The sequence below is a fragment of the Anomalospiza imberbis genome, chromosome 4 (assembly GCF_031753505.1).
Source record: "Anomalospiza imberbis isolate Cuckoo-Finch-1a 21T00152 chromosome 4, ASM3175350v1, whole genome shotgun sequence".
NCBI lineage: Eukaryota > Metazoa > Chordata > Aves > Passeriformes > Viduidae > Anomalospiza > Anomalospiza imberbis.
This window is the reverse complement of record NC_089684.1, coordinates 72,545,350-72,566,084: the sequence shown is the minus strand read 5'-3', so window position 1 is coordinate 72,566,084 and position 20,735 is coordinate 72,545,350. Positions and strand designations below refer to the sequence as shown.

At 58.2% G+C, this 20,735-nt stretch overlaps 1 protein-coding gene and 1 long non-coding RNA gene across 2 annotated transcripts; both read right to left on the bottom strand.

Annotated features, from left to right (window-relative positions):
- Positions 1-5,016: 5,016 nt before the first annotated feature.
- LOC137473300 (uncharacterized) lies at positions 5,017-5,580 on the bottom strand. The gene is made up of 2 exons (XR_010998682.1): positions 5,385-5,580; positions 5,017-5,148 (listed from the first exon to the last, which is right to left on the bottom strand). It is a non-coding gene; the product is annotated as an uncharacterized lncRNA (long non-coding RNA).
- Positions 5,581-5,587: 7 nt separating this feature from the next.
- Positions 5,588-20,660, bottom strand: CCT7 (chaperonin containing TCP1 subunit 7). Its single transcript, XM_068189180.1, has 12 exons — positions 20,563-20,660; positions 18,842-18,995; positions 17,078-17,184; positions 16,287-16,412; positions 15,635-15,687; positions 13,973-14,144; positions 12,836-13,000; positions 11,771-11,959; positions 11,175-11,272; positions 10,393-10,525; positions 9,127-9,333; positions 5,588-5,821 (listed from the first exon to the last, which is right to left on the bottom strand). The coding sequence occupies exons 1-12, from the start codon at positions 20,566-20,568 to the stop codon at positions 5,597-5,599; spliced, it is 1,635 nt and encodes a 544-aa protein (XP_068045281.1). The 5' UTR covers positions 20,569-20,660; the 3' UTR covers positions 5,588-5,596.
- Positions 20,661-20,735: the final 75 nt, after the last annotated feature.

The window sequence follows — 20,735 nt, the reverse complement described above, 5'->3', positions numbered from 1 at the left end:
TTTTTGGCTGCCCCACGAGCCAGGGCTCTTTCCCAGGAGGGAAGACGGCTTTGAAGGCCAAGGACACGTGTTTGGGGGAGGCTGTTCCGCAGAACTCTGTCTGGGGGTCTCTGAGCGCCGGAGCATGGCCCGGCCCGGCCCGGGGGCTCTTGGCTGGGCTCGGCCCCCGCAGCCCCGGCCTGTCCGCGGGGTGGGGAGGGGCTGTTCTCCCCCGGCATTCCCGCAGGGTTTCCGCTCCTTTTCATTTGGGATTTGACAGAGGGGCAGCCAAACCCGGGGAAACGCTCCCAGAAACCAGCAGCCACCACAGCACAAGCCCAGGAGCAGAGCTGCACCCCGGGGGCGCTGGGAGCCAGAGGACACCAGGAGAGATGGGCGCTCTTCCAGAGGTCTCCAGCCTCACTTCCTCTCCACCAAAACCCTCCTGCCAAGGCAATAAACCATCTCCAAAATCCTCATCCACCAGGAAACGGGTCACGCTCCTGTCCCCACCATCCACACCCAGACTCCATCCGGGGTCAGTTGTCCCATGTGGAGAGAGAGACTGTCACGGGACACCCACGTTTGCCTTCCCAAGCAGCCTGAAGGAGAAGCCCTGGCCAGATTATCCTGAAATTATCCTGGGAAAAGCACCAACCAACAGCCCTGGCTGACCCTTATCTACAGCCACCATTTTCTAAATATGATTTTTCTTCTGAGTGTCCTCTGCCTGCAAGGACATCATCATCCCCAAAATATCCTTTTTCCATGGGAAAAGGCTTTGGAAAACATCCAGCAGGGTCAAGCATCTCCATCCTCCACCCTGGGGAGAAGGTACCAGGAGGTGCCCCTGGGACTGGGGACACCCATCAGAGCACTGCCAGCAGTGGGGACACCCCAGCCTTACCCACAGCCCCAGCCCCACGGGGCTGAGCGGAGAGGAAGCGACTGGAAAAGTGGATTTGGGGCTTTTCCCTCTTCTCTGGGCCAGCGCCGGAGGTTTTGGTGCCTGCTGGCCAGCATGGCTGTGAGGGGACACCTCGCAGAGCCCGTCCACTCCCCAGCCCTCCTGGAGCGATGGGCTCACGTGGAGCGGCCCTCGGGAGGGACCGGGCTGCAGATCCAGCACCACGTCCCTCACCTACGGCACAAGAGCTGCCGACCCCAGCTGGGGCTGCCACACAGCCCGTGGGGATCCCCAGAGCGAGGAAAATCACCCCCAAATGGCCGAGGCTGGTGTGGCTCTGGAGGCAGCTCCCACATTTCCAACCCCACCTCGAGACCCTTCAGCCACCCTTCATCCCACCTGCGCTGCCTGCTCCGAAACCGGGCCAGGGTTTTGTGGCCATGGCCCCTGTGGGAAGCAGCCCTGCTCCCCCTCCCATGCAGCTTTCCAGGAGAAGGCTGTCCCTGAATGCACAAAATGTGGGAGCCTGAAAAAGCCTGCGAGAAACTCCTGCACCCCCACGTCCCACGGATGAGCTCCCGGCAGCGGGACCAGCTCCCTGCCATGCCCACCGTGGGTTTACCTCCACCCCGGGGAGCCTGGGACACTCCTAATCCAGGGGCAAGAGGAGCAAGGGATGCCCCGACCAGCAAAAAACCACCCAGCAGAGCCACCAGCCCCGGGGACCATCCGGCCCCATGCAGGAGCGTGGCCCAGTGGAGATGGCACCACCTCAGTGCCGGGACTTGTGGAATTCCCTTAGAAACAAAAACAAAACAAAGTACGTATTTATTTCTATAAAGAGAAGAAGGAAAAAAAAAAAAAGATTTTAAAGGAAAATTATATACTCAGCATGTTTATACACTCTATGCTTAAAGACTCTCGTGGCCCAGAGTGGTGGCCCAAGCCTGGAGGAGGCTGCTCCGGGTTTGCCGGTGCCTGGAGCCTCTCCCGGCTCCTCGGGCCGTGGGGAAGGTCAGGATGAGGTGATGGAAAGAGGGGAGGTGCGAGGACTCTCAGAGAAGCCTTCTGTGCCAGCGGGGGCAGTGGCTGCGTGTGTGGGGACTCTGTGACATCCCCACCCCTCCGCTGGCCCCGGGGCTGTGGAAGTCACGGCAGGACCCTCACCTGGACTCGGTGCTTTGGTGCATCCCCAAGACCAGATCAAACTGCCACCTCTCCTTGGGGCATTCCCGAAAAACCCAGCTCAGCAAAGCCACCTTTTTCCAAAAATCCTCTGATGACACAAGACCTTGAGCGGGTTCGAGGATTAGAAGATGGAAAGTGGGGGTTTCTCCCTGTTTGGCTTGGGCTTGAATGGATCCCTTCCTCATCCTCCTCCTCGGCTGGGGATGGAGGCGGCTGGCACAGGGACAGGAGTGGTGGGAAGGAGGACCCTCCTGGAGGCTCCTAATTGCCCAGCTTGTTAACGAGCTCATTAAGGGCTCTGAAATGTCAGACGGATCCTGCCCCTGCTGCTTTCTGTGCCCCGTCCCGCAGGAGTGCGGCCCCCCAAGGCCCATTCCCACGGGAGCTCCGCCAGGGTCCATCCCCTGGCCCTGGATTCACCCCTGGCACACGGAGCCTCAGCCCCATTTCCTCTGGAAGTGATGGGAACGCCCAGAAATGCCGAATGTCCTGGGAAAGCCTTCAGACCACGCAGCGCGTTCAGCTCAGCCCCTGAGAAGTGCCAGAGGGGCTCTGCGATGACAATCCCAGTAAAGTCCACGGATCCGGGGACAGGGTTGGGGTCACGGCGATGGCCAGAGCTGGCAGGGCTGGATGGACGGTGGTTCCGAGCCTGGCTCCTGCAGGGCCAGTTCAGGGGAGATTTATTCCTCTGCTAAGGCGTTTTCCCAAAGTTCCCCCGTGGCTGACGTTGCCAGCATTCCCCTTCACGTGAGTTTGGGCGCTGGTCAGGGATCTCAAGAGGAACATCACCAAAGGCAGCTCGGGGACCAAAGCCATCCCAAATCCTGGTTCTGTGTCTCCCTCCTGCTGGATTTCACTCGTTCCCATCACTCCAAGCCCCAGGAGCTGTGGGGATCAGGGGCCTCCTCCTGCCTTATCCCTCTGCCTTGGGGCTCCAGGGTGTCAGGGACTGAGGGAAAAGGGACCCCCCGGCTGGCTCTGCCCCACGAGGATTTTAAACCTCTTTGTCCCTCTTCTTGCCATGTGTCCTGGTCCCTGCTGCCACCAAGGGCATGGCCATGGCAGGGGCTTGTCTGGATCCCCCAAAAGAGCCTGGATTTAGGGAAAACAGACCAAAAACAAACCCAGGAGAAGTGTTGGCAATGGCTCCTAAAGTGGTTAACAGATGTTTTCCTTCAGCTTTTAGGGGAGGTCCCAGCCCAAGAGCTGGAGCATTGCTTCAGCCTCATTTTGGGGTGAGAAACAGCAGGTTGGGGTGGAGCAAAAGCATTTGGGAATTGGTGCCAAATGAGAAAGTGCTTCAAAAGGGAAAAGATCCCAGGGAGCAGGGAGATTTTGGGAAGCAGAGGTGGTTTGTTGTGATTGAAGCATTGCAGGGTGTTGTGAGGTGGTGACGGACCTTTCCCATGAGCGGGAGGCAAAGTAATCCCTGGGGAGGGTGGGAGAGCACTGAGGAAAAGCTGCTGCTGCAGCGAGGAGGGAAAACTGCCCAAAAGCAAGGAAACAAAAAAGGAATTTTCTAATGCAGCCTCGGGATTGAGCCCCGTGGAGGGGAACGAGGCAGGTTGGGGCCGGGGACAAGTGGGTGCAATGGTGTGGGGCAGTTTTTGGGATGCAAGAGGTAATGCACAGTTGCTTTGAGATAATCAGAGGAGATAATCAGTGCAGAGAATAGAGATATATAAATCAGGAACTGGAATCATTCCCTACAGCCCTGGACGGCAGCGGTGTACAGCGACCTCCCCTCCCCAGAGGTTCCCGTGGCCTCCCAAGTTATTTTTTTACCTCTCTATAAATTTAGGTCTATTTTAGTCTTTCCGCAGCGATGTGCCAGTGTCTGGAGAACCAAACGTCCCCTTCTGCCCCCACCCCGTGGTCCCTTGACGCTAAACCGGGCCCTGGTGCGAGAGCTGCCGGAGCAGTTCTGGGGGCAGCGCAGGGATGGGGCAGGGCCGGAGCCGGGGCTCGGGGCAGCAGAACCGGCTCCGGCCAGCAGCCCGCGGGTTTAGCACTTTGGTCGGAACTCTCACCTGTAGACGCACTTTGATGTTGTTGCTTTGAAACTTTGGCAAGTGTAAACAATGTGTATTTAAAGAATTACAGAGGAACGAGCCCCAGCGAAGCGTGTAAAGAGCTATTTTATGATTCGGTGTTGAATAAAGACTCTGGAGATCGAGCTGGGTTTTCACTCTCCCGGGGGTCGCACTGGACCCACACCAGTGAGACCAGCTGCCGCTTGGGGCCTACTGGAAGTGTCCTCCTGACTCCCTCTGCAGGTCCCTGGGCTCCACTGGTCTGGCATCATGGGGCATGGCGACAAAGGGGGATACAGGGACCAAGGGGGGCAGCATGGGGGGAGCACTGAGGGGGGAGGCCCTGGCACAGGGGTCCCAGAGAAGCTGTGCCTGCCCCTGGGTTCCTGAAGTGTCCAAGGCCAGGCTGGATGGGGCTTGGAGCCCCCCGGGACAGTGGAAGGTGTCCCTGGCTGACCTTTATGGTCCCTTCTAACCCAAACCATCCCGTGATTCTGTATTTCTTTCACTGTCCTCCTCCTCCTCACTTGTAACCCACCAGACCCAAGTCTCCCCATGTTCTCCCAGCACCATTTTCCTCTCTGAGTCCCCCCAAATGCCTGGATCCATCCTTGGAGCCCCTTGGAGCTGCCACACAGCTGCTGCCCTGAACCTTCTTCCATGAAGCAAAATGGAAAATGAAAATGCCCCATTGAGCAGAAGCCAATTAAAATGTCACTGAGCAATATCGAAGAGTTTCAAGCACACACAGAGGTGCTCCATCCTAGGAGCACTCCTGCCAAGTGCCTGGAGTCTGCCCTGCTCTGCAGCACAGCACCTGCTTTGAAACGGGCCAAAAACCAGCCTGAAAGGCTCATTTTTAACCCTGGTGCAGAACGAAGTAGAGAACAGAGGACAAGCCCAATCTGCCACTGAGACAAACTCGTTTTATTGTGCTGGAGCCTGGCTTCAAACTGCCCAGCAGAACAAAACACAAACCAGTATAAATAGGCCCCAAAGCCCTCCCTGCGCTGCCTCCAGCCTGGGGGAGGGAATGGTCTGGAGGAGGGAAGCGTCCTGAGGAGGGAACACTCCCACGGAGAAAAGCTCCCAGGGAGGGAAGGCTCCTGAGGAGGGAATGGTGTGGAGGAGGGAAGGGTCCTGAGGAGGGAACACTCCTGGGGAGGGAATGGTCTGGAGGAGGGAAGGGTCCTGAGGAGGGAACACTCCCAGGGAGGGAAGGCTCCTGAGGAGGGAATGGTGTGGAGGAGGGAAGGGTCCTGAGGAGGGAACACTCCCGGGGAGGGAATGGTCTGGAGGAGGGAAGGGTCCTGAGGAGGGAACGCTCCCAAGGAGGGAATGCCCAGGCCAGTGAGGCAGCGCTGGGCAGGGCAGGGCAGCTCCAGGGCTGCAGCTGCCAGCGCCAGGAGCCGCTGGTGCCCGCGGCCAGCCCGGGGCTGCCGAGCCCTGGCAAGGGGAAGGAGCAGCCGCCGATTCCAGCGAGCACTCAGTGGTTGTGGGGCCGGGCCCGGCCGCGGCCGCGGGGAGCAGCGGCGGCGTCCACGGAGGAGCGGGGGTTGCGGATGGTCTCGTCCACGGACACGATGAGGCACGCGGCCTCCGAGGCGGCCGTCAGCGCGTTGATGCGCACCACGGCCGGCTCCCACACGCACGCCGAGAAATTGTCAGCTATGTCCTCGTTGGTCACGTCCACGCCGTACCACATCCCGCCCTGCGGGACAGAGGGACAGGATCAGTGCCATGTCCTGCCCTGGAGGACAGAGGGACAGGATCAGTGCCACATCCTGCCCTGCAGGACAGAGGGACAGGATCAGTGCCACATCCCGCCCTGCGGGACAGAGGGACAGGATCAGTGCCACATCCCGCCCTGCAGGACAGAGGGACAGGATCAGTGCCACATCCCGCTCTGGGGGACAGAGGGACAGAGGGACAGGATCAGTGCCACATCCTGCCCTGGAGGACAGAGGGACAGGATCAGTGCCACATCCCGCCCTGGAGGACAGAGGGACAGGATCAGTGCCACATCCCGCCCTGCGGGACAGAGGGACAGGATCAGTGCCACATCCCGCTCTGGGGGACAGAGGGACAGAGGGACAGGATCAGTGCCACATCCCGCCCTGCAGGACAGAGGGACAGGATCAGTGCCACATCCCGCCCTGCGGGACAGAGGGACAGGATCAGTGCCACATCCCGCCCTGGAGGACAGAGGGACAGGATCAGTGCCACATCCTGCCCTGGAGGACAGAGGGACAGGATCAGTGCCACATCCTGCCCTGGAGGACAGAGGGACAGGATCAGTGCCACATCCTGCCCTGGAGGACAGAGGGACAGGATCAGTGCCACATCCTGCCCTGGAGGACAGAGGGACAGGATCAGTGCCACATCCCGCTCTGGGGGACAGAGGGACAGAGGGACAGGATCAGTGCCACAACCCGCCCTGGAGGACAGAGGGACAGAGGGACAGGATCAGTGCCACATCCTGCCCTGGAGGACAGAGGGACAGGATCAGTGCCACAACCCGCTCTGGGGGACAGAGGGACAGAGGGACAGGATCAGTGCCACATCCTGCCCTGGAGGACAGAGGGACAGAGGGACAGGATCAGTGCCACATCCTGCCCTGCAGGACAGAGGGACAGGATCAGTGCCACATCCTGCCCTGGAGGACAGAGGGACAGGATCAGTGCCACAACCCGCTCTGGGGGACAGAGGGACAGAGGGACAGGATCAGTGCCACATCCTGCCCTGGAGGACAGAGGGACAGAGGGACAGGATCAGTGCCACATCCTGCCCTGCAGGACAGAGGGACAGGATCAGTGCCACATCCTGCCCTGCAGGACAGAGGGACAGGATCAGTGCCACATCCTGCCCTGCAGGACAGAGGGACAGGATCAGTTTCACATCCCACTCTGGGGGACAGAGGGACAGAGGGACAGGATCAGTGCCACATCCCGCTCTGGGGGACAGAGGGACAGGATCAGTGCCACATCCCGCTCTGGGGGACAGAGGGACAGGATCAGTGCCACATCCCGCCCTGCGGGACAGAGGGACAGGATCAGTGCCACATCCTGCCCTGCAGGACAGAGGGACAGGATCAGTGGCACATCCTGCCCTGCAGGACAGAGGGACAGGATCAGTGCCACATCCTGCCCTGGAGGACAGAGGGAGAGAGGCACAAAGGGATCAGCACCCCATCCCACCCTGTGACGACAGAGGGGACAAAGGGGACAGGGATTGGTCAGGGGCTGGGTGGGACTTGGGGCAAGCCTGGGAGGGAAGGCCAAGCAAGGTGAAGGGAGAGGCTGGAGCCTCCCTCACATTCTGCTGTGAAGGAAAACACAAAAAATCCAAACTGAGCTGTCTTTGCTTTCAGCCACCAGTGCCAGCGGTGCCTGATGAAGAGGAGGCTCCGTCCAGTTTAGGATCACAGAGTCACCGAGGCTGGAAAAGCCCTCCCAGACCATGCAGTCCAAGCTGTGCCTGATGCCCACCTTGTCCCCAGCCCAGAGCTCTGAGTGCCACCTCCAGAGATGGGGACTCCAAACCTCCTGGGGCAGCCCCTTCCATGAAGCTGCAGAAGCCTCACAGGCCTGACTCCCCCTCTGCTGCTGCCTCAGTGCCCAGGTTTTGCACCCTCATTTTGGGGCACTCCCCCGGCCCCACCACCAGAAGCAGGGTGAAACGTGCTGGGAGTGACAGAACCCAAGGGGCAACCTCCAAGCCCTGGAGCTGGGATCTCCACAAGAACAGCACTCAGGACCTTCAGCCTGCAGCTCCTGTGCAAAATGCTCAGCTCAGCCAACCCTGCACTCTGCTTCCTTTAACGTTTAACACAGCAGCTCCTTCCTGAGAAATGATGTGTTTTTAAGGAGCAAATCAGAACTCCCAGCTCAGGAAGTCACCTGACAGCTGGGATCAAAGGGAAAACAGCTCCTTTCCATTTATAGCAACCTGTGCCAGGCCCACAGCTGATGTGATATGAACATGGCGTTTCATCAAAGGGGACACGGCTCCAACACGGCTCAGCTGAGCTCCCCCAGCTCTGACAGGCTCCAGGAGGGAACTCGAGAGAGCAATCACACGCACTGCCTCTGGGATGCCCAGTGTCTTAGGCTGAAAGATGTGGCTGGGGGTGTGTATTCCACCTGTCAGGGGTGGGGCAGGTATCTGCTGTTCACTGGGCACTTTTCTTTATCTCTCCACAGCCAATCCTCCCTCCAGGAGATTTCTTCTGTTCATGGGCCTTTAATTATTAATTAACTTCTGTTCATAACCAGTGAGTGTCCCTGCACGGCTGAGAAAATTCCATCATCCCATGGGGAGATGCTCCACCCAGGGGAGGAGCCAAGCATTCCTACCTGGATCCAATCTGATATCATCTGGAGCCAAGCATTCCTACCTGGATACAATCTGATATCATCTGGAGCCAAGCATTCCTACCTGGATCCAATCTGATATAACCTGGAGCCAAGCATTCCTACCTGGATACAATCTGACCTTGGAACACCACAGCAGCCTTTGCCCACTGCATTCCCAGAGGAGCAGCTTTCTTCCCCACTGCATTCCCAGAGGAGCAGCTTTCTTCCCCACTGCATTCCCAGAGGAGCAGCTTTCTTCTCCACTGCATTCCCAGAGGAAGCCCAGGCCCATCCCCACCAGCCCTGGAGCTTCAGAGGAAAACTCCAGCCTTGTGCAGGATCCCTGCTCCAGCAGAAGCACAGCTGGCACTGCAGGAGGGCTGAGCCACCATGGGATGGGACTGCTGCCACCAGCCTGACCCACGGGCTGCCAGGGCTGCTCTGACTCTGGCAGCGTTGGTTTTGTTTGTTTGTACTATTGCATTTGTATTTTTAGTTTTCCTAGTAAAGAACTGTTATTCCTGTTCCCATACCTTTGCCTGACAGCCCCCTAATTTCATAATTATAATAACTGGGAGGGGTTTACATTTTCCATTTCAGGGGAGGCTCCTGCCTTCCCCAGCAGACACCTGGCTTCTCAAACCCAGAGAGCGGGCCCTACCTGGGCGTGCTTGGCTCGCAGCTTGTTGAGGATGTTGGTGGCGTCGAAGCCGGCGTTGTCGCAGAGCTGCCGGGGGATGATCTCCAGGGCCTTGGCGTAGGCGCCGATCAGCAGCTGCTGCTTGCCCGGGATGGTGCGCGAGTAGTCCCGCAGGAACTTGGAGAGCTCCATCTCGATGGCCCCGCCGCCCGCCACCACCGAGTCGTTCTGCAGGGACACGGCACAGCACAGGGGCTGTCAGGGCGCTGCAGGCACGGCAATCCAGAGCGCTGGCTGGCCACGGCAACCCACAGCCCTGCCAGCCCACAGCCCTGCCAGCCCATGGCAACCCACAGCCCTGCCAGCCCCAGCCCTGCCAGCCCATGGCAATCCACGGCCCTGCCAGCCCCAGCCCCAGCCCTGCCAGCCCGTGGCAATCCACAGCCCTGGTGCTGCTGTCCCTGGGACTGTCTGACAGCAGAGGCAGGGACATGCCAAGAACCTCCAGTGGCAGCTCCAGCAGCTCAGCCCAGCTGTGCACAGGATAAAGGGGGGTTTGGGGACACCACACCCAAAGGGAGGGATGGCAGCTCACAGCCAACTCGGGCCAGGGAAACATCCTCACTTCCATAAAGCGTCCAAAACTAAAGATAATGGCGGCAGCACCTTGCAGCTCAGTTCTGCTGCTTTTCCAGGAGAGAGATCAGGACGTTCTTTGTAAAAGTAACAGCTCCAAAACTCCTGATGTGCTTCTCCCCGCAGGACATGCAGCCTCAGAGCTGCTCTTAACCAGAAGCCCTTCCTACAGCGACACGTTTTTGTGTAACCCAGAAACAGCCAGAGCTTGGCAGCGTCACCCAGGATCAAACACACATCCAGAGAGCCCTTGGACTTCTCCTGGTGCCCCCGGCCAGCCCTCAGAGCCAGGGGACTGTCATGCCCTCAGACTGGGCACCAAGAGAGGGGCTCTATGGGCATGGACACACATGTGCCATCTCCTGAAGATGCGCCCAGCACAGCCAGGAAACCGTTCCCTTTAGGGGGAAGGATGGAGCAAGCACGAGGTGCAGCTGCACAGAAGTGCAGGCAGAACCCAGGCATGCCTGGAGAGCAGCTGCCAACGCTGCCAAAGGCACGCTGAGCCGGCCCAGGAACTGCACTTGAGCGAATCCACGAGATGTGCTCACTCTGCAGAGCCCCCAGCCAAGCCCTGCTGTGTGAGGAGGTTTCCAGCAGCTCTGGCCGTGCCAGGGCACAATGCCCTGGCAGGGCAGGTGGCAGGCTCACCTTGATGGCCCTCCTGACGATCATGATGGCGTCGTGCAGGGAGCGCTCCGTCTCCTCCATGAACTGCTCGGCGCCCCCGCGCAGGATGATGGTGCACGTCTTGGCCTTGGGGCAGCCCGTGAAGAAGTTGTACCTGCCACAGGGAGGGTGTGGGCATGCAGGAGCTGCCGCTGGCCAGGCAGCGTGGGAACAGAGCCGGCCCTGCACGCCTGGCAGCCCCAGCGGATCCTGGGCCGAGGAGGAGCAGAGCCAGGGAACACACGAGGGACGTTCCAGATAATCCAGGAAAATCCCTTCTCTTCCTGCTGCAGGGATCGCCCCGAACTGGTGCTCCCAGTTTGCACTTGGCAGCAGCCAGCCCCAAACAGGACTGCTCCTCCAGCAACTGGAAGGACCCCAGCATACTGTCCCCAGCTTCTCCTGCACTGACAGGGAAGTGTCAAGCTGGAACATCACAGAAGTGCCACAAGCCACCCCAAAATGTGGTGGTTTTCCATTACAAATTCAACAGTACCTCTGTGCTTTTTACAAGGCACTGCAGAATAAACGTATGTTTTTAAAAGCTTTTACAAGAGGTAGGATCTCAATGAAATCTTGCTCCTGCCCCCTCCCTAGCCTCAAAAAGCAGCTTCTGGCAACAATAAAATATACATTTTGTAACAACCTTGTTTCCATCTCAACAGTTTGAGAGATGTTGACCCTCCCAATGCTTTGATCCCACCTTTTCCACCTGCTACGAGAGGGCTTGCACAGCACCTCAGGTTTGCAGCTGGTGTTCTTACCTCTCTCCCCCAATCTGGGTCTCCTCAAAGAGCTCACAGCGGCCCAGCACATCATCGGACAGGGCATTGACACTGGTCTGGATGGATCCCCCACAGGCCTGCACGGAATGGGCACAAACACGGGATTACCACTGCTGACAACCCACACCGACCTCCCAGCAGGCTCCACTCCTCAGGGACAGCCCAGCTGTTGAGTTGGTGCAAACCCATCCTGCAGATTCAGGAAAACCCTTCTCCCTCCCTCCCCTCTCATGGACCCAGGCCAACTCTTGACAGTGAAATAAGCCTATGCAGCTTCAAGGTGCTGACTCAGAGGCTCCAGAGTCCAGGAGATACACAAAGAAAGCTCAGGGAAAAAACCACTCATGATGGAACAGGGAAAAACTCAGGAAAATAAACCTCTACTGAGGCAGTGATCAGATCTTTACAAATAACACCAGGCTGTCAGGGTGTGACTGCTCACCCACCACGGAACAGACTTGTCCTTTCAAACCCTTGTGAGGAGCAGTGAGATCAGCGTGCAGCTGCTGGGGACTGCCCAGCCTGGGGTGTCAGAACTGACTCCAAAGGCTTTCCTCCAAGCCAGGGGAGCTCACCATCATGGTCCTCTTGAGATCCTCGTCCGGGACGCGGCCGGCACAGAACATGTCCCTGTCTGCGAAGTACTGCGTGGCCACGTCCCCAATGGGGAGCTTGGACAGGACCACCTTGGCTCCTGACTTGTGGATCTTGTCCAGTTTGTCATACAGGATGTTCCACTCTGCATCCACGATGGCCTGGTAATCCTGGCAGGAGGACAGGGGACAGGTGTTCCTGTGCCGGGGCTGCCCCAGGTGCAGCCCTGGCCCAGAGCTGCTCCCGGCACTGCAGGCAGGAGGGCCCTGCTCCATGGCACTGCCCAAATGGCTGCTTCAACCCCAGGGGCTCCTGCAGCTCCCCAGGCACTGCTGGATGAGCTGTCCCTGCAAGGCCACTTGTTACACCTAAGGCAGTCACCCCAGAGCTGGTGGCTCAGCACAGCTGGGGCACAGTGACAGCTCACAAACGTGTCCTGACCCTGCTGCGCTTCCCAGAGTGCTGGACCCTCATTGCCACAGGGCAGCACAGCCCACCAGGTGTTTCCAAAGGTGAAGGATGGGCAGGAGGCAAACTCATTTATCATGGACTGGTTTGGGTAGGAAGGGACCTTTTAAAGGTCATCCAGTGCCACCCCTGCCATGGCAGGGACACCTCCCACTGTCCCAGATGGATCCAAGCCCAGTGTCCAACCTGGCCTGGGACACTGCCAGGGATCCAGGGGCAGCCACAGCAAATCTGGGAATTCCAGCCCAGCCCCTCCCCACCCTCCCAGCCAGGAATTCCTTGCCAAGATCCCAGCCCAATCTCCCCTTTCCCAGTGGAAGCCATTCCCTGTGTCCTGTCCCTCTGTCCCTTGTCCCCAGTCCCTCTCCAGCTCTCCTGGAGCCCCTCCAGGCCCTGCAAGGGGCTCTGAGCTCTGCCTGGAGCCTTCCCTTCTCCAGGGGAACATTCCCAGCTCTCCCAGCCTGGCTCCAGCCCTCTCAGCACCTCTGTGCCCTCCCATCTCATCCTTCCCCAGGGGATGGGCAGCCCCAGGGGTCACAGGGACGGGGAAGCAGGCCAGGCTCCCCTGTGGCTCTTACCTCCACCGTGTTGACTCTGACCTCGGCGTTGTCCTTCTCGGCTTTCAGCTCCAGCTCCACGTTGAGCAGGGCAATTTTGGGGGACTGGTACTTCTTGGGCTGCATCTCAAACCCAGCGTAGGAGAAGGTTTTCTTAAAGGCAACTCCAGCCACCAGCTGTGAGTCCTGGAACACAGGGATTTGCCTCAGGCTCAGCGCCCAAGGCTTTCTGCACAGGGTTAATAACAACTCCCACAGGACACTCCCTGCTTCCAGAGGCCTCATTTACCAAGCCTTCCCAGCACTGCCTCCTTTGATTAACCCACTTCTAGAGGAAATAAGCAGCAAGAATTTCTTTCAGCTCACAAGAGCAGCTTCCTCTCTATCCCTCAAAACTCCACAGCCAAGAATTCCTCACACAACCTTAAGATCAAGGAATGGAGCAATCAGTTCTCTCCCTGATCTCTTTCCCATTCCTCCCCTTTGAACTTTTGGGTATTTCTCATCCACAGCCCCACTGGAGGCTGGTTTTTGCTCTGTTTTCTCTTTCCAAGTTCCATCACCACCTCCTGGATTTTCTGCAGCAGGACAGCCCTGTCCAACACCATTCCCTGGCATGAGCTCCTTGATTTCCTGGGTGAATCTCTCTCCTGGGATCTGAATCTCTCTCCCACAGGGGCTGTCCCACAGCCAGGATCTCCTCCCACATATCCAGGTGCAGTCCCAGACATGAACGGGCTCTCCAGCACAGAGGCATAAACCACACATCCCACCTGCCCTGCCCACCACTAAATCAGCTCCATGAGGTCTGCCTTGCATTCTTCCCAACCCAGTAATCCTACATGCAACCAGGACTTTTGGATCCAGAAGTAGCGAAGACTTCCCACAGAAAAAATATTATTTGCAGAGAGATAAATGGAATTCTATCAGTAACAACTTTTGCTGCAGTGAGGTGAAGAGTGTATTTAGCTCAAAAACCAGAAAGAAAGAAACCCAGCCCTATCTGCCGAGCTTCCTCCTCACACCAACAGCTTTGTTCCACTTTGGGAATTCCCCAACAGGCACTTGTCAAACCAGGCTGCGCTTCTGCTAGAGCCAAGGCACGACCAGAGCTGGGATCTGTGTCCTCCACCCCCTCAGGAAGGCTCCAACACTTACTTCCAAAGCTCCTCCTTGCACCTTCTTTATCCCGATCATCTTGAGCTGCAACAAGTCATCCAGCATCATCACAGCATCTACAACCATCTTGGAGAAAAACTCCTTGCTCTGGGAGATGAGCTTGGAGCTCAGGGCTGTGGCTGCACACTTTTCCAGGAGACTCCTCTGCTCACTGCAGAAAGGGAAGGAAAGGAAAAACAAAGGTTTGGTCACCTTCCAGGTCTTTTCACAAGCCCCAAACACCATATGTGGCTTTGTAAATCACAGGTTTAGGGTGGAAAATAAGATCATTCAGTCCAGCACAGCCAAGGCCACCACTGCCCATGTCCCCAAGGGCCACATCCACAGGGCTCTGAAATCCCTCCAGGGATGGGGACTCCAGCCCTGCCCTTCCCATGAGGAATGTCCCCAGTGCCCATCCTGAGGCTCCCCTGAGGCCGTTCCCTCTCCTCCTGTCCCTGTTCCCTGGAGCACAGCCCGACCCCCCGGCTGTCCCCTCCTGGCAGGAGCTGTGCAGAGCCACAAGGTCCCCCTGAGCCTCCTTTGCTCCAGGCTGAGCCCCTTCCCAGCTCCCTCAGGAACTCTCCAGCCCCTTCCCAGCTCCCTCAGGAACTCTCCAGCTCCTTCCCAGCTCCCTCAGGAACTCTCCAGCCCCTTCCCAGCTCCCTCAGGAACTCTCCAGCCCCTTCCCAGCTCCCTCAGGAATTCTCCAGCCCCTTCCCAGCTCCGTTCCCTGCCCGGGCCACTCTCCAGCCCCTCAGGGTCTGTCTTGTCATGAGGAGCCCAAAATCCTCTCTGACAGGGGCAAAGATCAGCCCCCTCCTGCCAACGGGGAGAACAAGGCACAAATCCCAGACTGACAAATCTCAGTCTCCTTTTTTGAGCTCGAGCATCAGCCCAGCACTGACGAGGCTGACTGACTTTTATGCACCTAAAATCAGACAAGAGCAGGTGCTTTCCTTCATCCCAAGGCAGGAAGATGTTTCTGAAACCCCCTGAATGCAGCCCATTCCCTGCAGTACTAGCTCAGGTAGTGTATGTGCAGCAGTGGGTGACGCAGGGAGATGTGGATCCAGCTGCCAGGCTCTGTCCCCCAAGGGAACCACTCAGGACCACATTTGGGTTTTTTCCCAGCACTTTTTTAGAATTTGGTTTGGACAACCCATTTTGGTTTATTCAAGATGCTTATGAAGTTGAAATACTTCTAATTAACTGCAGGTATCTGTAAGGTCAAGTAGACAAGAGCTTAAAATCCAGGGAGAGAAGGAACTCCAGTGTTCTCACCTCAGCTGAGGGGATCACTGCTATGAGCTATCTACCTTGGTGTGTGACAGCTGAAAGGGGATCTGATCCTCAGGGAACTGCTGAGATTTAACACTGCCACTGACTGCAGCAAGAGAAAAAAAGAAATCAGGCCACTTATTTTGGTGCCCAGCTCCCTCCATGAGCACTGGGAGACACTGCCCTACATCATCCCTGCAGCCAAGTGGGAGCACAGCAGTGCCCCGGAGGAGCAGGAAATTCCAGAGAAACTGGGAATAACCCCCGTGTGGGGCTGCAGCTCCCTGGAGATGTCAGCCAGAGCCACAGAATTCGGGAGCACCCTCACAGCAGTCAGCTGGAGCTCAGAGCAGAACCAGGTCACCTCCAAGGGAAACTTACTCTTTATCCTCCTTCTTCACGGAGACAGCGATGTCTTTGATCTTGTTCACAGCCTGGCAAAAAGGCAACAGCTGGATTAATGATTTATGCTCCTGAGCTTGTGAGACCTCCAACCTCTCTCTTTGTATTTTATCTTTTGTTCTCTACTTCAACATCACTGAAGTTTCAAGTGTTTAAGTTATTCCACCCCTGTCAGAGCAGCAATTCCAAGGAATACACCAATATATGAGGAGTGGGAGGAGGCTCAGAGCTGCTCTGCTGTTTCTCTTTTCAGCAGAAACCCTGGGAATCAAAGGGCTACTGAGGAGTGAACCTCCAAAAATCAGCTTAATGGGATCAACAGGCTCCAGGAGACACACAGGTTACTAAGAAGCAGCAGAGAACAGGAGGAGCAGGAGAATGGGAAATGAGTTTTCCCATTTATTCCTTCTTCCTTGGAAAAAATCCCAAAGGAAGTGAGAGCACGCCAGAGGTACAGACTGGGAACAGCAGGCCTGGCACGGGAGAGGCAGTGCTGCTGGCAGGGAGGCAGCAGGAGATGGCTGCTGGCGCTCCCCACACCCGTTCCCCAGCGGGTATGCCCTGGCAGCGTGTCCCTGCCCGGGGAGGCTGGCACAGCTGGCCCCGGGAGCCGTGTCCCTGCGTGCCTCACCAGCTGCGTGGCCGTGCGGAAGGCGCGGATGATGATCTGGGGATGGAGCCCCTCCTCCACGTAGGGCTTCACCTGCTTCAGGAACTCGGCTGCCAGCAGGGTCACCGACGTGGTGCCATCACCCACCTGCAGGACAGGGGACACTGTGTCACCCCCACGCTGTGCCCCCCCCACTGCAGACACCACCTGAGAGCAGCTGCAAAACCTCCCCAGAGCTTCCAGGGAAACCAGAGCTCAGGATTTTCTCTGCTCACAGGTTTGTGGCTGAACTCCTCAGTGATTCAGAGCGGTCTGGGTGGGAAGGGACCTCAAAGCCCACCCAGTGCCACCTGCCATGGGCAGGGACACCTTCCACTACCTCAGGCTGCTCCAAGCCCCATCTAAACTCAGCTTGGGCACTCCTAGTGATGGGGCAGCCACAGCAAATCTGGGAACCCTGTGCCAGCCCCTGCCCACCTCCCAGCCAGGAATTCCTTCCCAAGATCCCAGCCCAATCTCCCCTTTCCCAGTGGGAGCCATTCCCTGGGTCCTGTCCCTCTGTCCCTTGTCCCCAGTCCCTCTCCAGCTCTCCTGGAGCCCCTCCAGGCCCTGCAAGGGGCTCTGAGCTCTGCCTGGAGCCTTCCCTTCTCCAGGGGAACACTCCCAGCTCTGCCAGCCTGGCTCCAGAGCAGGCAGAATGAACCCCAGCACTCCATGAGCAATTCCCAGCAGCTAACAGCAGGCCCAGGGCAGCACTGCCGCTCAGGCTGCTCCGTGTTCCCCTCCCAGGCACAGCCAGGCTCCCCTCCCACCTCAGCATCCTGGGATTTGGCGATGTCCACCAAGGTCTTCGCGGCCGGGTGGACAACGTCCAGCAGCTTCAGGATGGTGGCCCCGTCGTTGGAGATGGTGGCTTTGCCTGGGGTTCATGGAGAAAAGGAAGTTAAAGGCAGCTTTACACTAGCAGGGGTAAAGCTCTGTCTCTGGGGGCTCTCAGGAGATCTCAGCAGGTTCCTCTGCTCCACCAGAACTCAGTCCTGTCAGCCCATTTGTGGAGCAGGTTCAGTGAAATCGGTCTGAGAGCAGAACAACTTTCCACACCAACAAAGGTTTGGAATTCATTTCCCTCTTCTCAAAGGCCTCCCCAGACAGATAAAACCATATTCTAGTCTGACACTCTCAAGAAGTAAGAGCCTAGAAATCATATTAGTTATCATAAGAGAAATTTAAATCCAATTATCCTTTTGAACAAAGATTTATTACAGTTCCTACTTGTAACAGCTACTCCACCCTGTAACTTTTCACTCCACCCTTCAGTAACAAGAATAAATTATTATTATTATTATTATTATTATTATTATTATTATTACTTCATACCAGTCTTTTCAGAGTGATGGCAAAGCTCATCTCTAAATTACACACCAAATAAAAGATTACATATCAACCCAGGAACATCCACTGAACTCACACTCAGCCACAACTGCTGAGTAACTCCACAGGTATCAGGAGGAGAGGAAAACAAGCAGGATGGGACTGCACGGGCTAAAGCTGGAATGGGACAATGAACTCCAGTGTGCCAGTGGAGCAGAGCTGATCACAGTGAGAGCCCCCGGGAGCGCTCGTGCATTTTGGGACCATTTGGGTTCATCTTGGGTGCAGGCCTGGCTGGGCTCTGGTGCTGCCCAGGGTGGATCCATGAGGAGATCCTTTTAATAAATCCCTGCTTTGTTCTGTGACTCTGCCCAGCCTCTGCTCCAGGGCAGCCTCACAAGGCAGCACAACCCTCCTGACTCTGCATCTCCTCAGGTGCCCCTGGGGAGCAAGCAGGAATCCTCAGGCTGGACTGGCAACTGTCCTGCCTTCGACAGGGGACACCGAGGTGCCCCAGTGACACCGATTCAGAACTGAAGCTCTGCTGGGAGAGCCGAGCCTGGCACGGGCTGAGGCTGCTGAGCCTGAGGCCGATGCCAAAGCCGGGTTTAAGTGACTGTGAGAGACAGTCCGGAGTTCCCTTCCTTTGCCTCAGGGCCGTCACAAGCACCCTGCAGACCCTGACAGGAGCTCTGGCCTGGCCGAGGTGGTTGTTTGCCCAGTGACTGTCAGCAGGTGCACTCACCGTGCTCCTACAGAACGCTGCGTTCCTGCAGGCTGTGACCAGCGGTGGCTCGTCCCTGCGTGCCAGCACCCGCTCCACAGACCAAGGGGCTCTTCACCATGGCCCATCAATCTCGCCCACCCGGCCAGATGCCACTTGCTTTGGCTAAGGACTGTATCAACTGTAACTTTCTGGGAAGGCTTCGGTGCACCCTCATGGACCATGGCAAATCCACGTGGCTGGACCACTGAGGACCTCGTCTCAACGGTGGTAGCTGTGTTCCCCTTCCCCTCTTTTCTCTCTATCCTTTATTTCCTTTTCTGTCCCCTCTCTCTATCACATTTGCTGTTGGTACCACAATAAAGGTGCATCTGTTTGTTGTGACTAAACTGAGTCCCCTGCCGTTTGCCTTTTTGCACTTTTGGGACGGGTTAAGGAACCATCGCGTGGCACCGAGGCAGAGCGGGCGCGCCGTACCCACCCCGATCGTCCACGATGAGCTTGTCCATGCCGCGCGGGCCCAGCGTGGTGCGCACGGCCTCGGCGATCACCTGGCACGCGTTGATGTTGCTGACCAGCTGCGGGATGCCCTGCGAGGTGTCCGTGCCCTCCTTCAGCAGGATAACCGGCGTTGGCTGCGGGGAGGAGCACGGCACAGCTGTCACCCCAAGCCCAGGAGCCCGCACGGCAAACTCCCGACAGCCCAGAAGACACCGGTGTGCAGGAACAAGACCAAACACACAGGCTGGCTGCAATTCCTGCGCTCCACACCACCCAGCTGCTCTCCACGGCTCCCACAGCGCTGGGAGTTCACACAGCTGCTCCACCACAGGCTCGGGGACCACACAGGAACCGTCCCAAAAGTAACAGGGCTTTTTGGGGCAGCGGGGCCCACTGAGGTTCTGATCCGATGCTGGCCTGGAGCAGACAGAGCTTGCAGGAGCCACACAGACAGTGAGGAACCAAACAAGTCTGGGGGGCCAAAGCAGCAGAGCAGCTGTGGCTGCCCCTGGATCCCTGGAATGTCCCAGGCCAGGCGGGACGGGGCCTGGAGCAGCCTGGGACAGTGGGAGCTGTCACCATGGCAGGGGTGGCACTGGATGGGCCTCAAGGCCCCTTCCAACCCAAACCGCTCCATGAGTGCTGCAACCATCTCACAGGCAGAGCTCAGCAAAGCCCAAACACTGCCCAAATTTGGGATGTACTGCCTCGGAACAGCCAGGTCAGAGGCAGAACTAAACTGAACTAACTAATTAACTAACTAACTAACTAACGGCTGAAGCGTTCAGCAGGCACACAGCAGAACTAAGCTGTGCTCGCTGCTCTGAGGGGCCACGAGCACAAGACAAGGAGCTGCTGCAGGGGGTGACGGGCAGTGATGGGCACAGAGAACATCCTCGGGGTCAGGAGCACCTCTCCTATGAGGAGCTGGGCCTGCTTAGGATGGAGAAGGGAAGGCTGAGAGGGATCCCATCCTCCGTACAAACCTACCCGAGGCAGTGCCGAGAGGCTGGTGCCAGGCTGTTTCTGGGGGCGCCCAGTAACAGCGGGTAAATTAAAACACAAGTCCCACCTCAACATGAGGAAGAGCTTTCCATGGAGGGTGACAGAGCCCTGGCACAGCTGCCCAGGGAGGAAGGGCCTGGAGTGTCCCCCCTCCGGAGACATCCCACAGCCACCTGGACACGCTGCGGTGTCACCTGCTCCAGGTGACCCCGCGTGGGGAGGGGGGTGAACTGAGTGATCTCCAGCCCTGACCACTCTGTGATCCCTGAAACGGTTCTGTGGAAGAGAACGTACAGCTTTCCTCCACACCCAGCAGCGCAGGAGTCCCACCGGAAAAGGAACCGTTTGTCCCGGGGGAAATCAGCCCCATCCACCTCCCGCACCACCGCGGGGCTCGGAGCCGGAGGGGACGCGGCGCCGGGCTCGGGATGGCGCTCGGGGCTGCCCGCTCCCATCCCCTGCGGCCAGCGCGGCGCGGCTGCGGCGGGCGCGGCCGCGGCACAGCCCCGCTACCGCCAGGCCTGCGCGCTCCATCCCCGCCGGGGCGGCCCGGCCCGGCCCGCCGCAGCCGCCGGCTGGGGGCCGGCGGGGGCCCCGCGGGCCGGGCAGGGCGGCGGGACGCGGGGACGGCGGCGGATGGCGGCGGACGGCGGCGGATGGCGGCGGATGGCGGCGGACGGCCCGCGGCGCACTCACCATCATCGCGGCGGCGGCGGCGGCTCGCTCCCGGCCCCACAATGCACCGCGCGCGCCCAGAACCTTCCCGGGGGCGGGCCGCCGGCGGGAGCACTATTTGGCAGGGAGGGAAGAGGGCGCGCAGCGTGGGGAAAAGCGATGGAGCACTATTTGGCAGCGGACGCCGCGGTGAC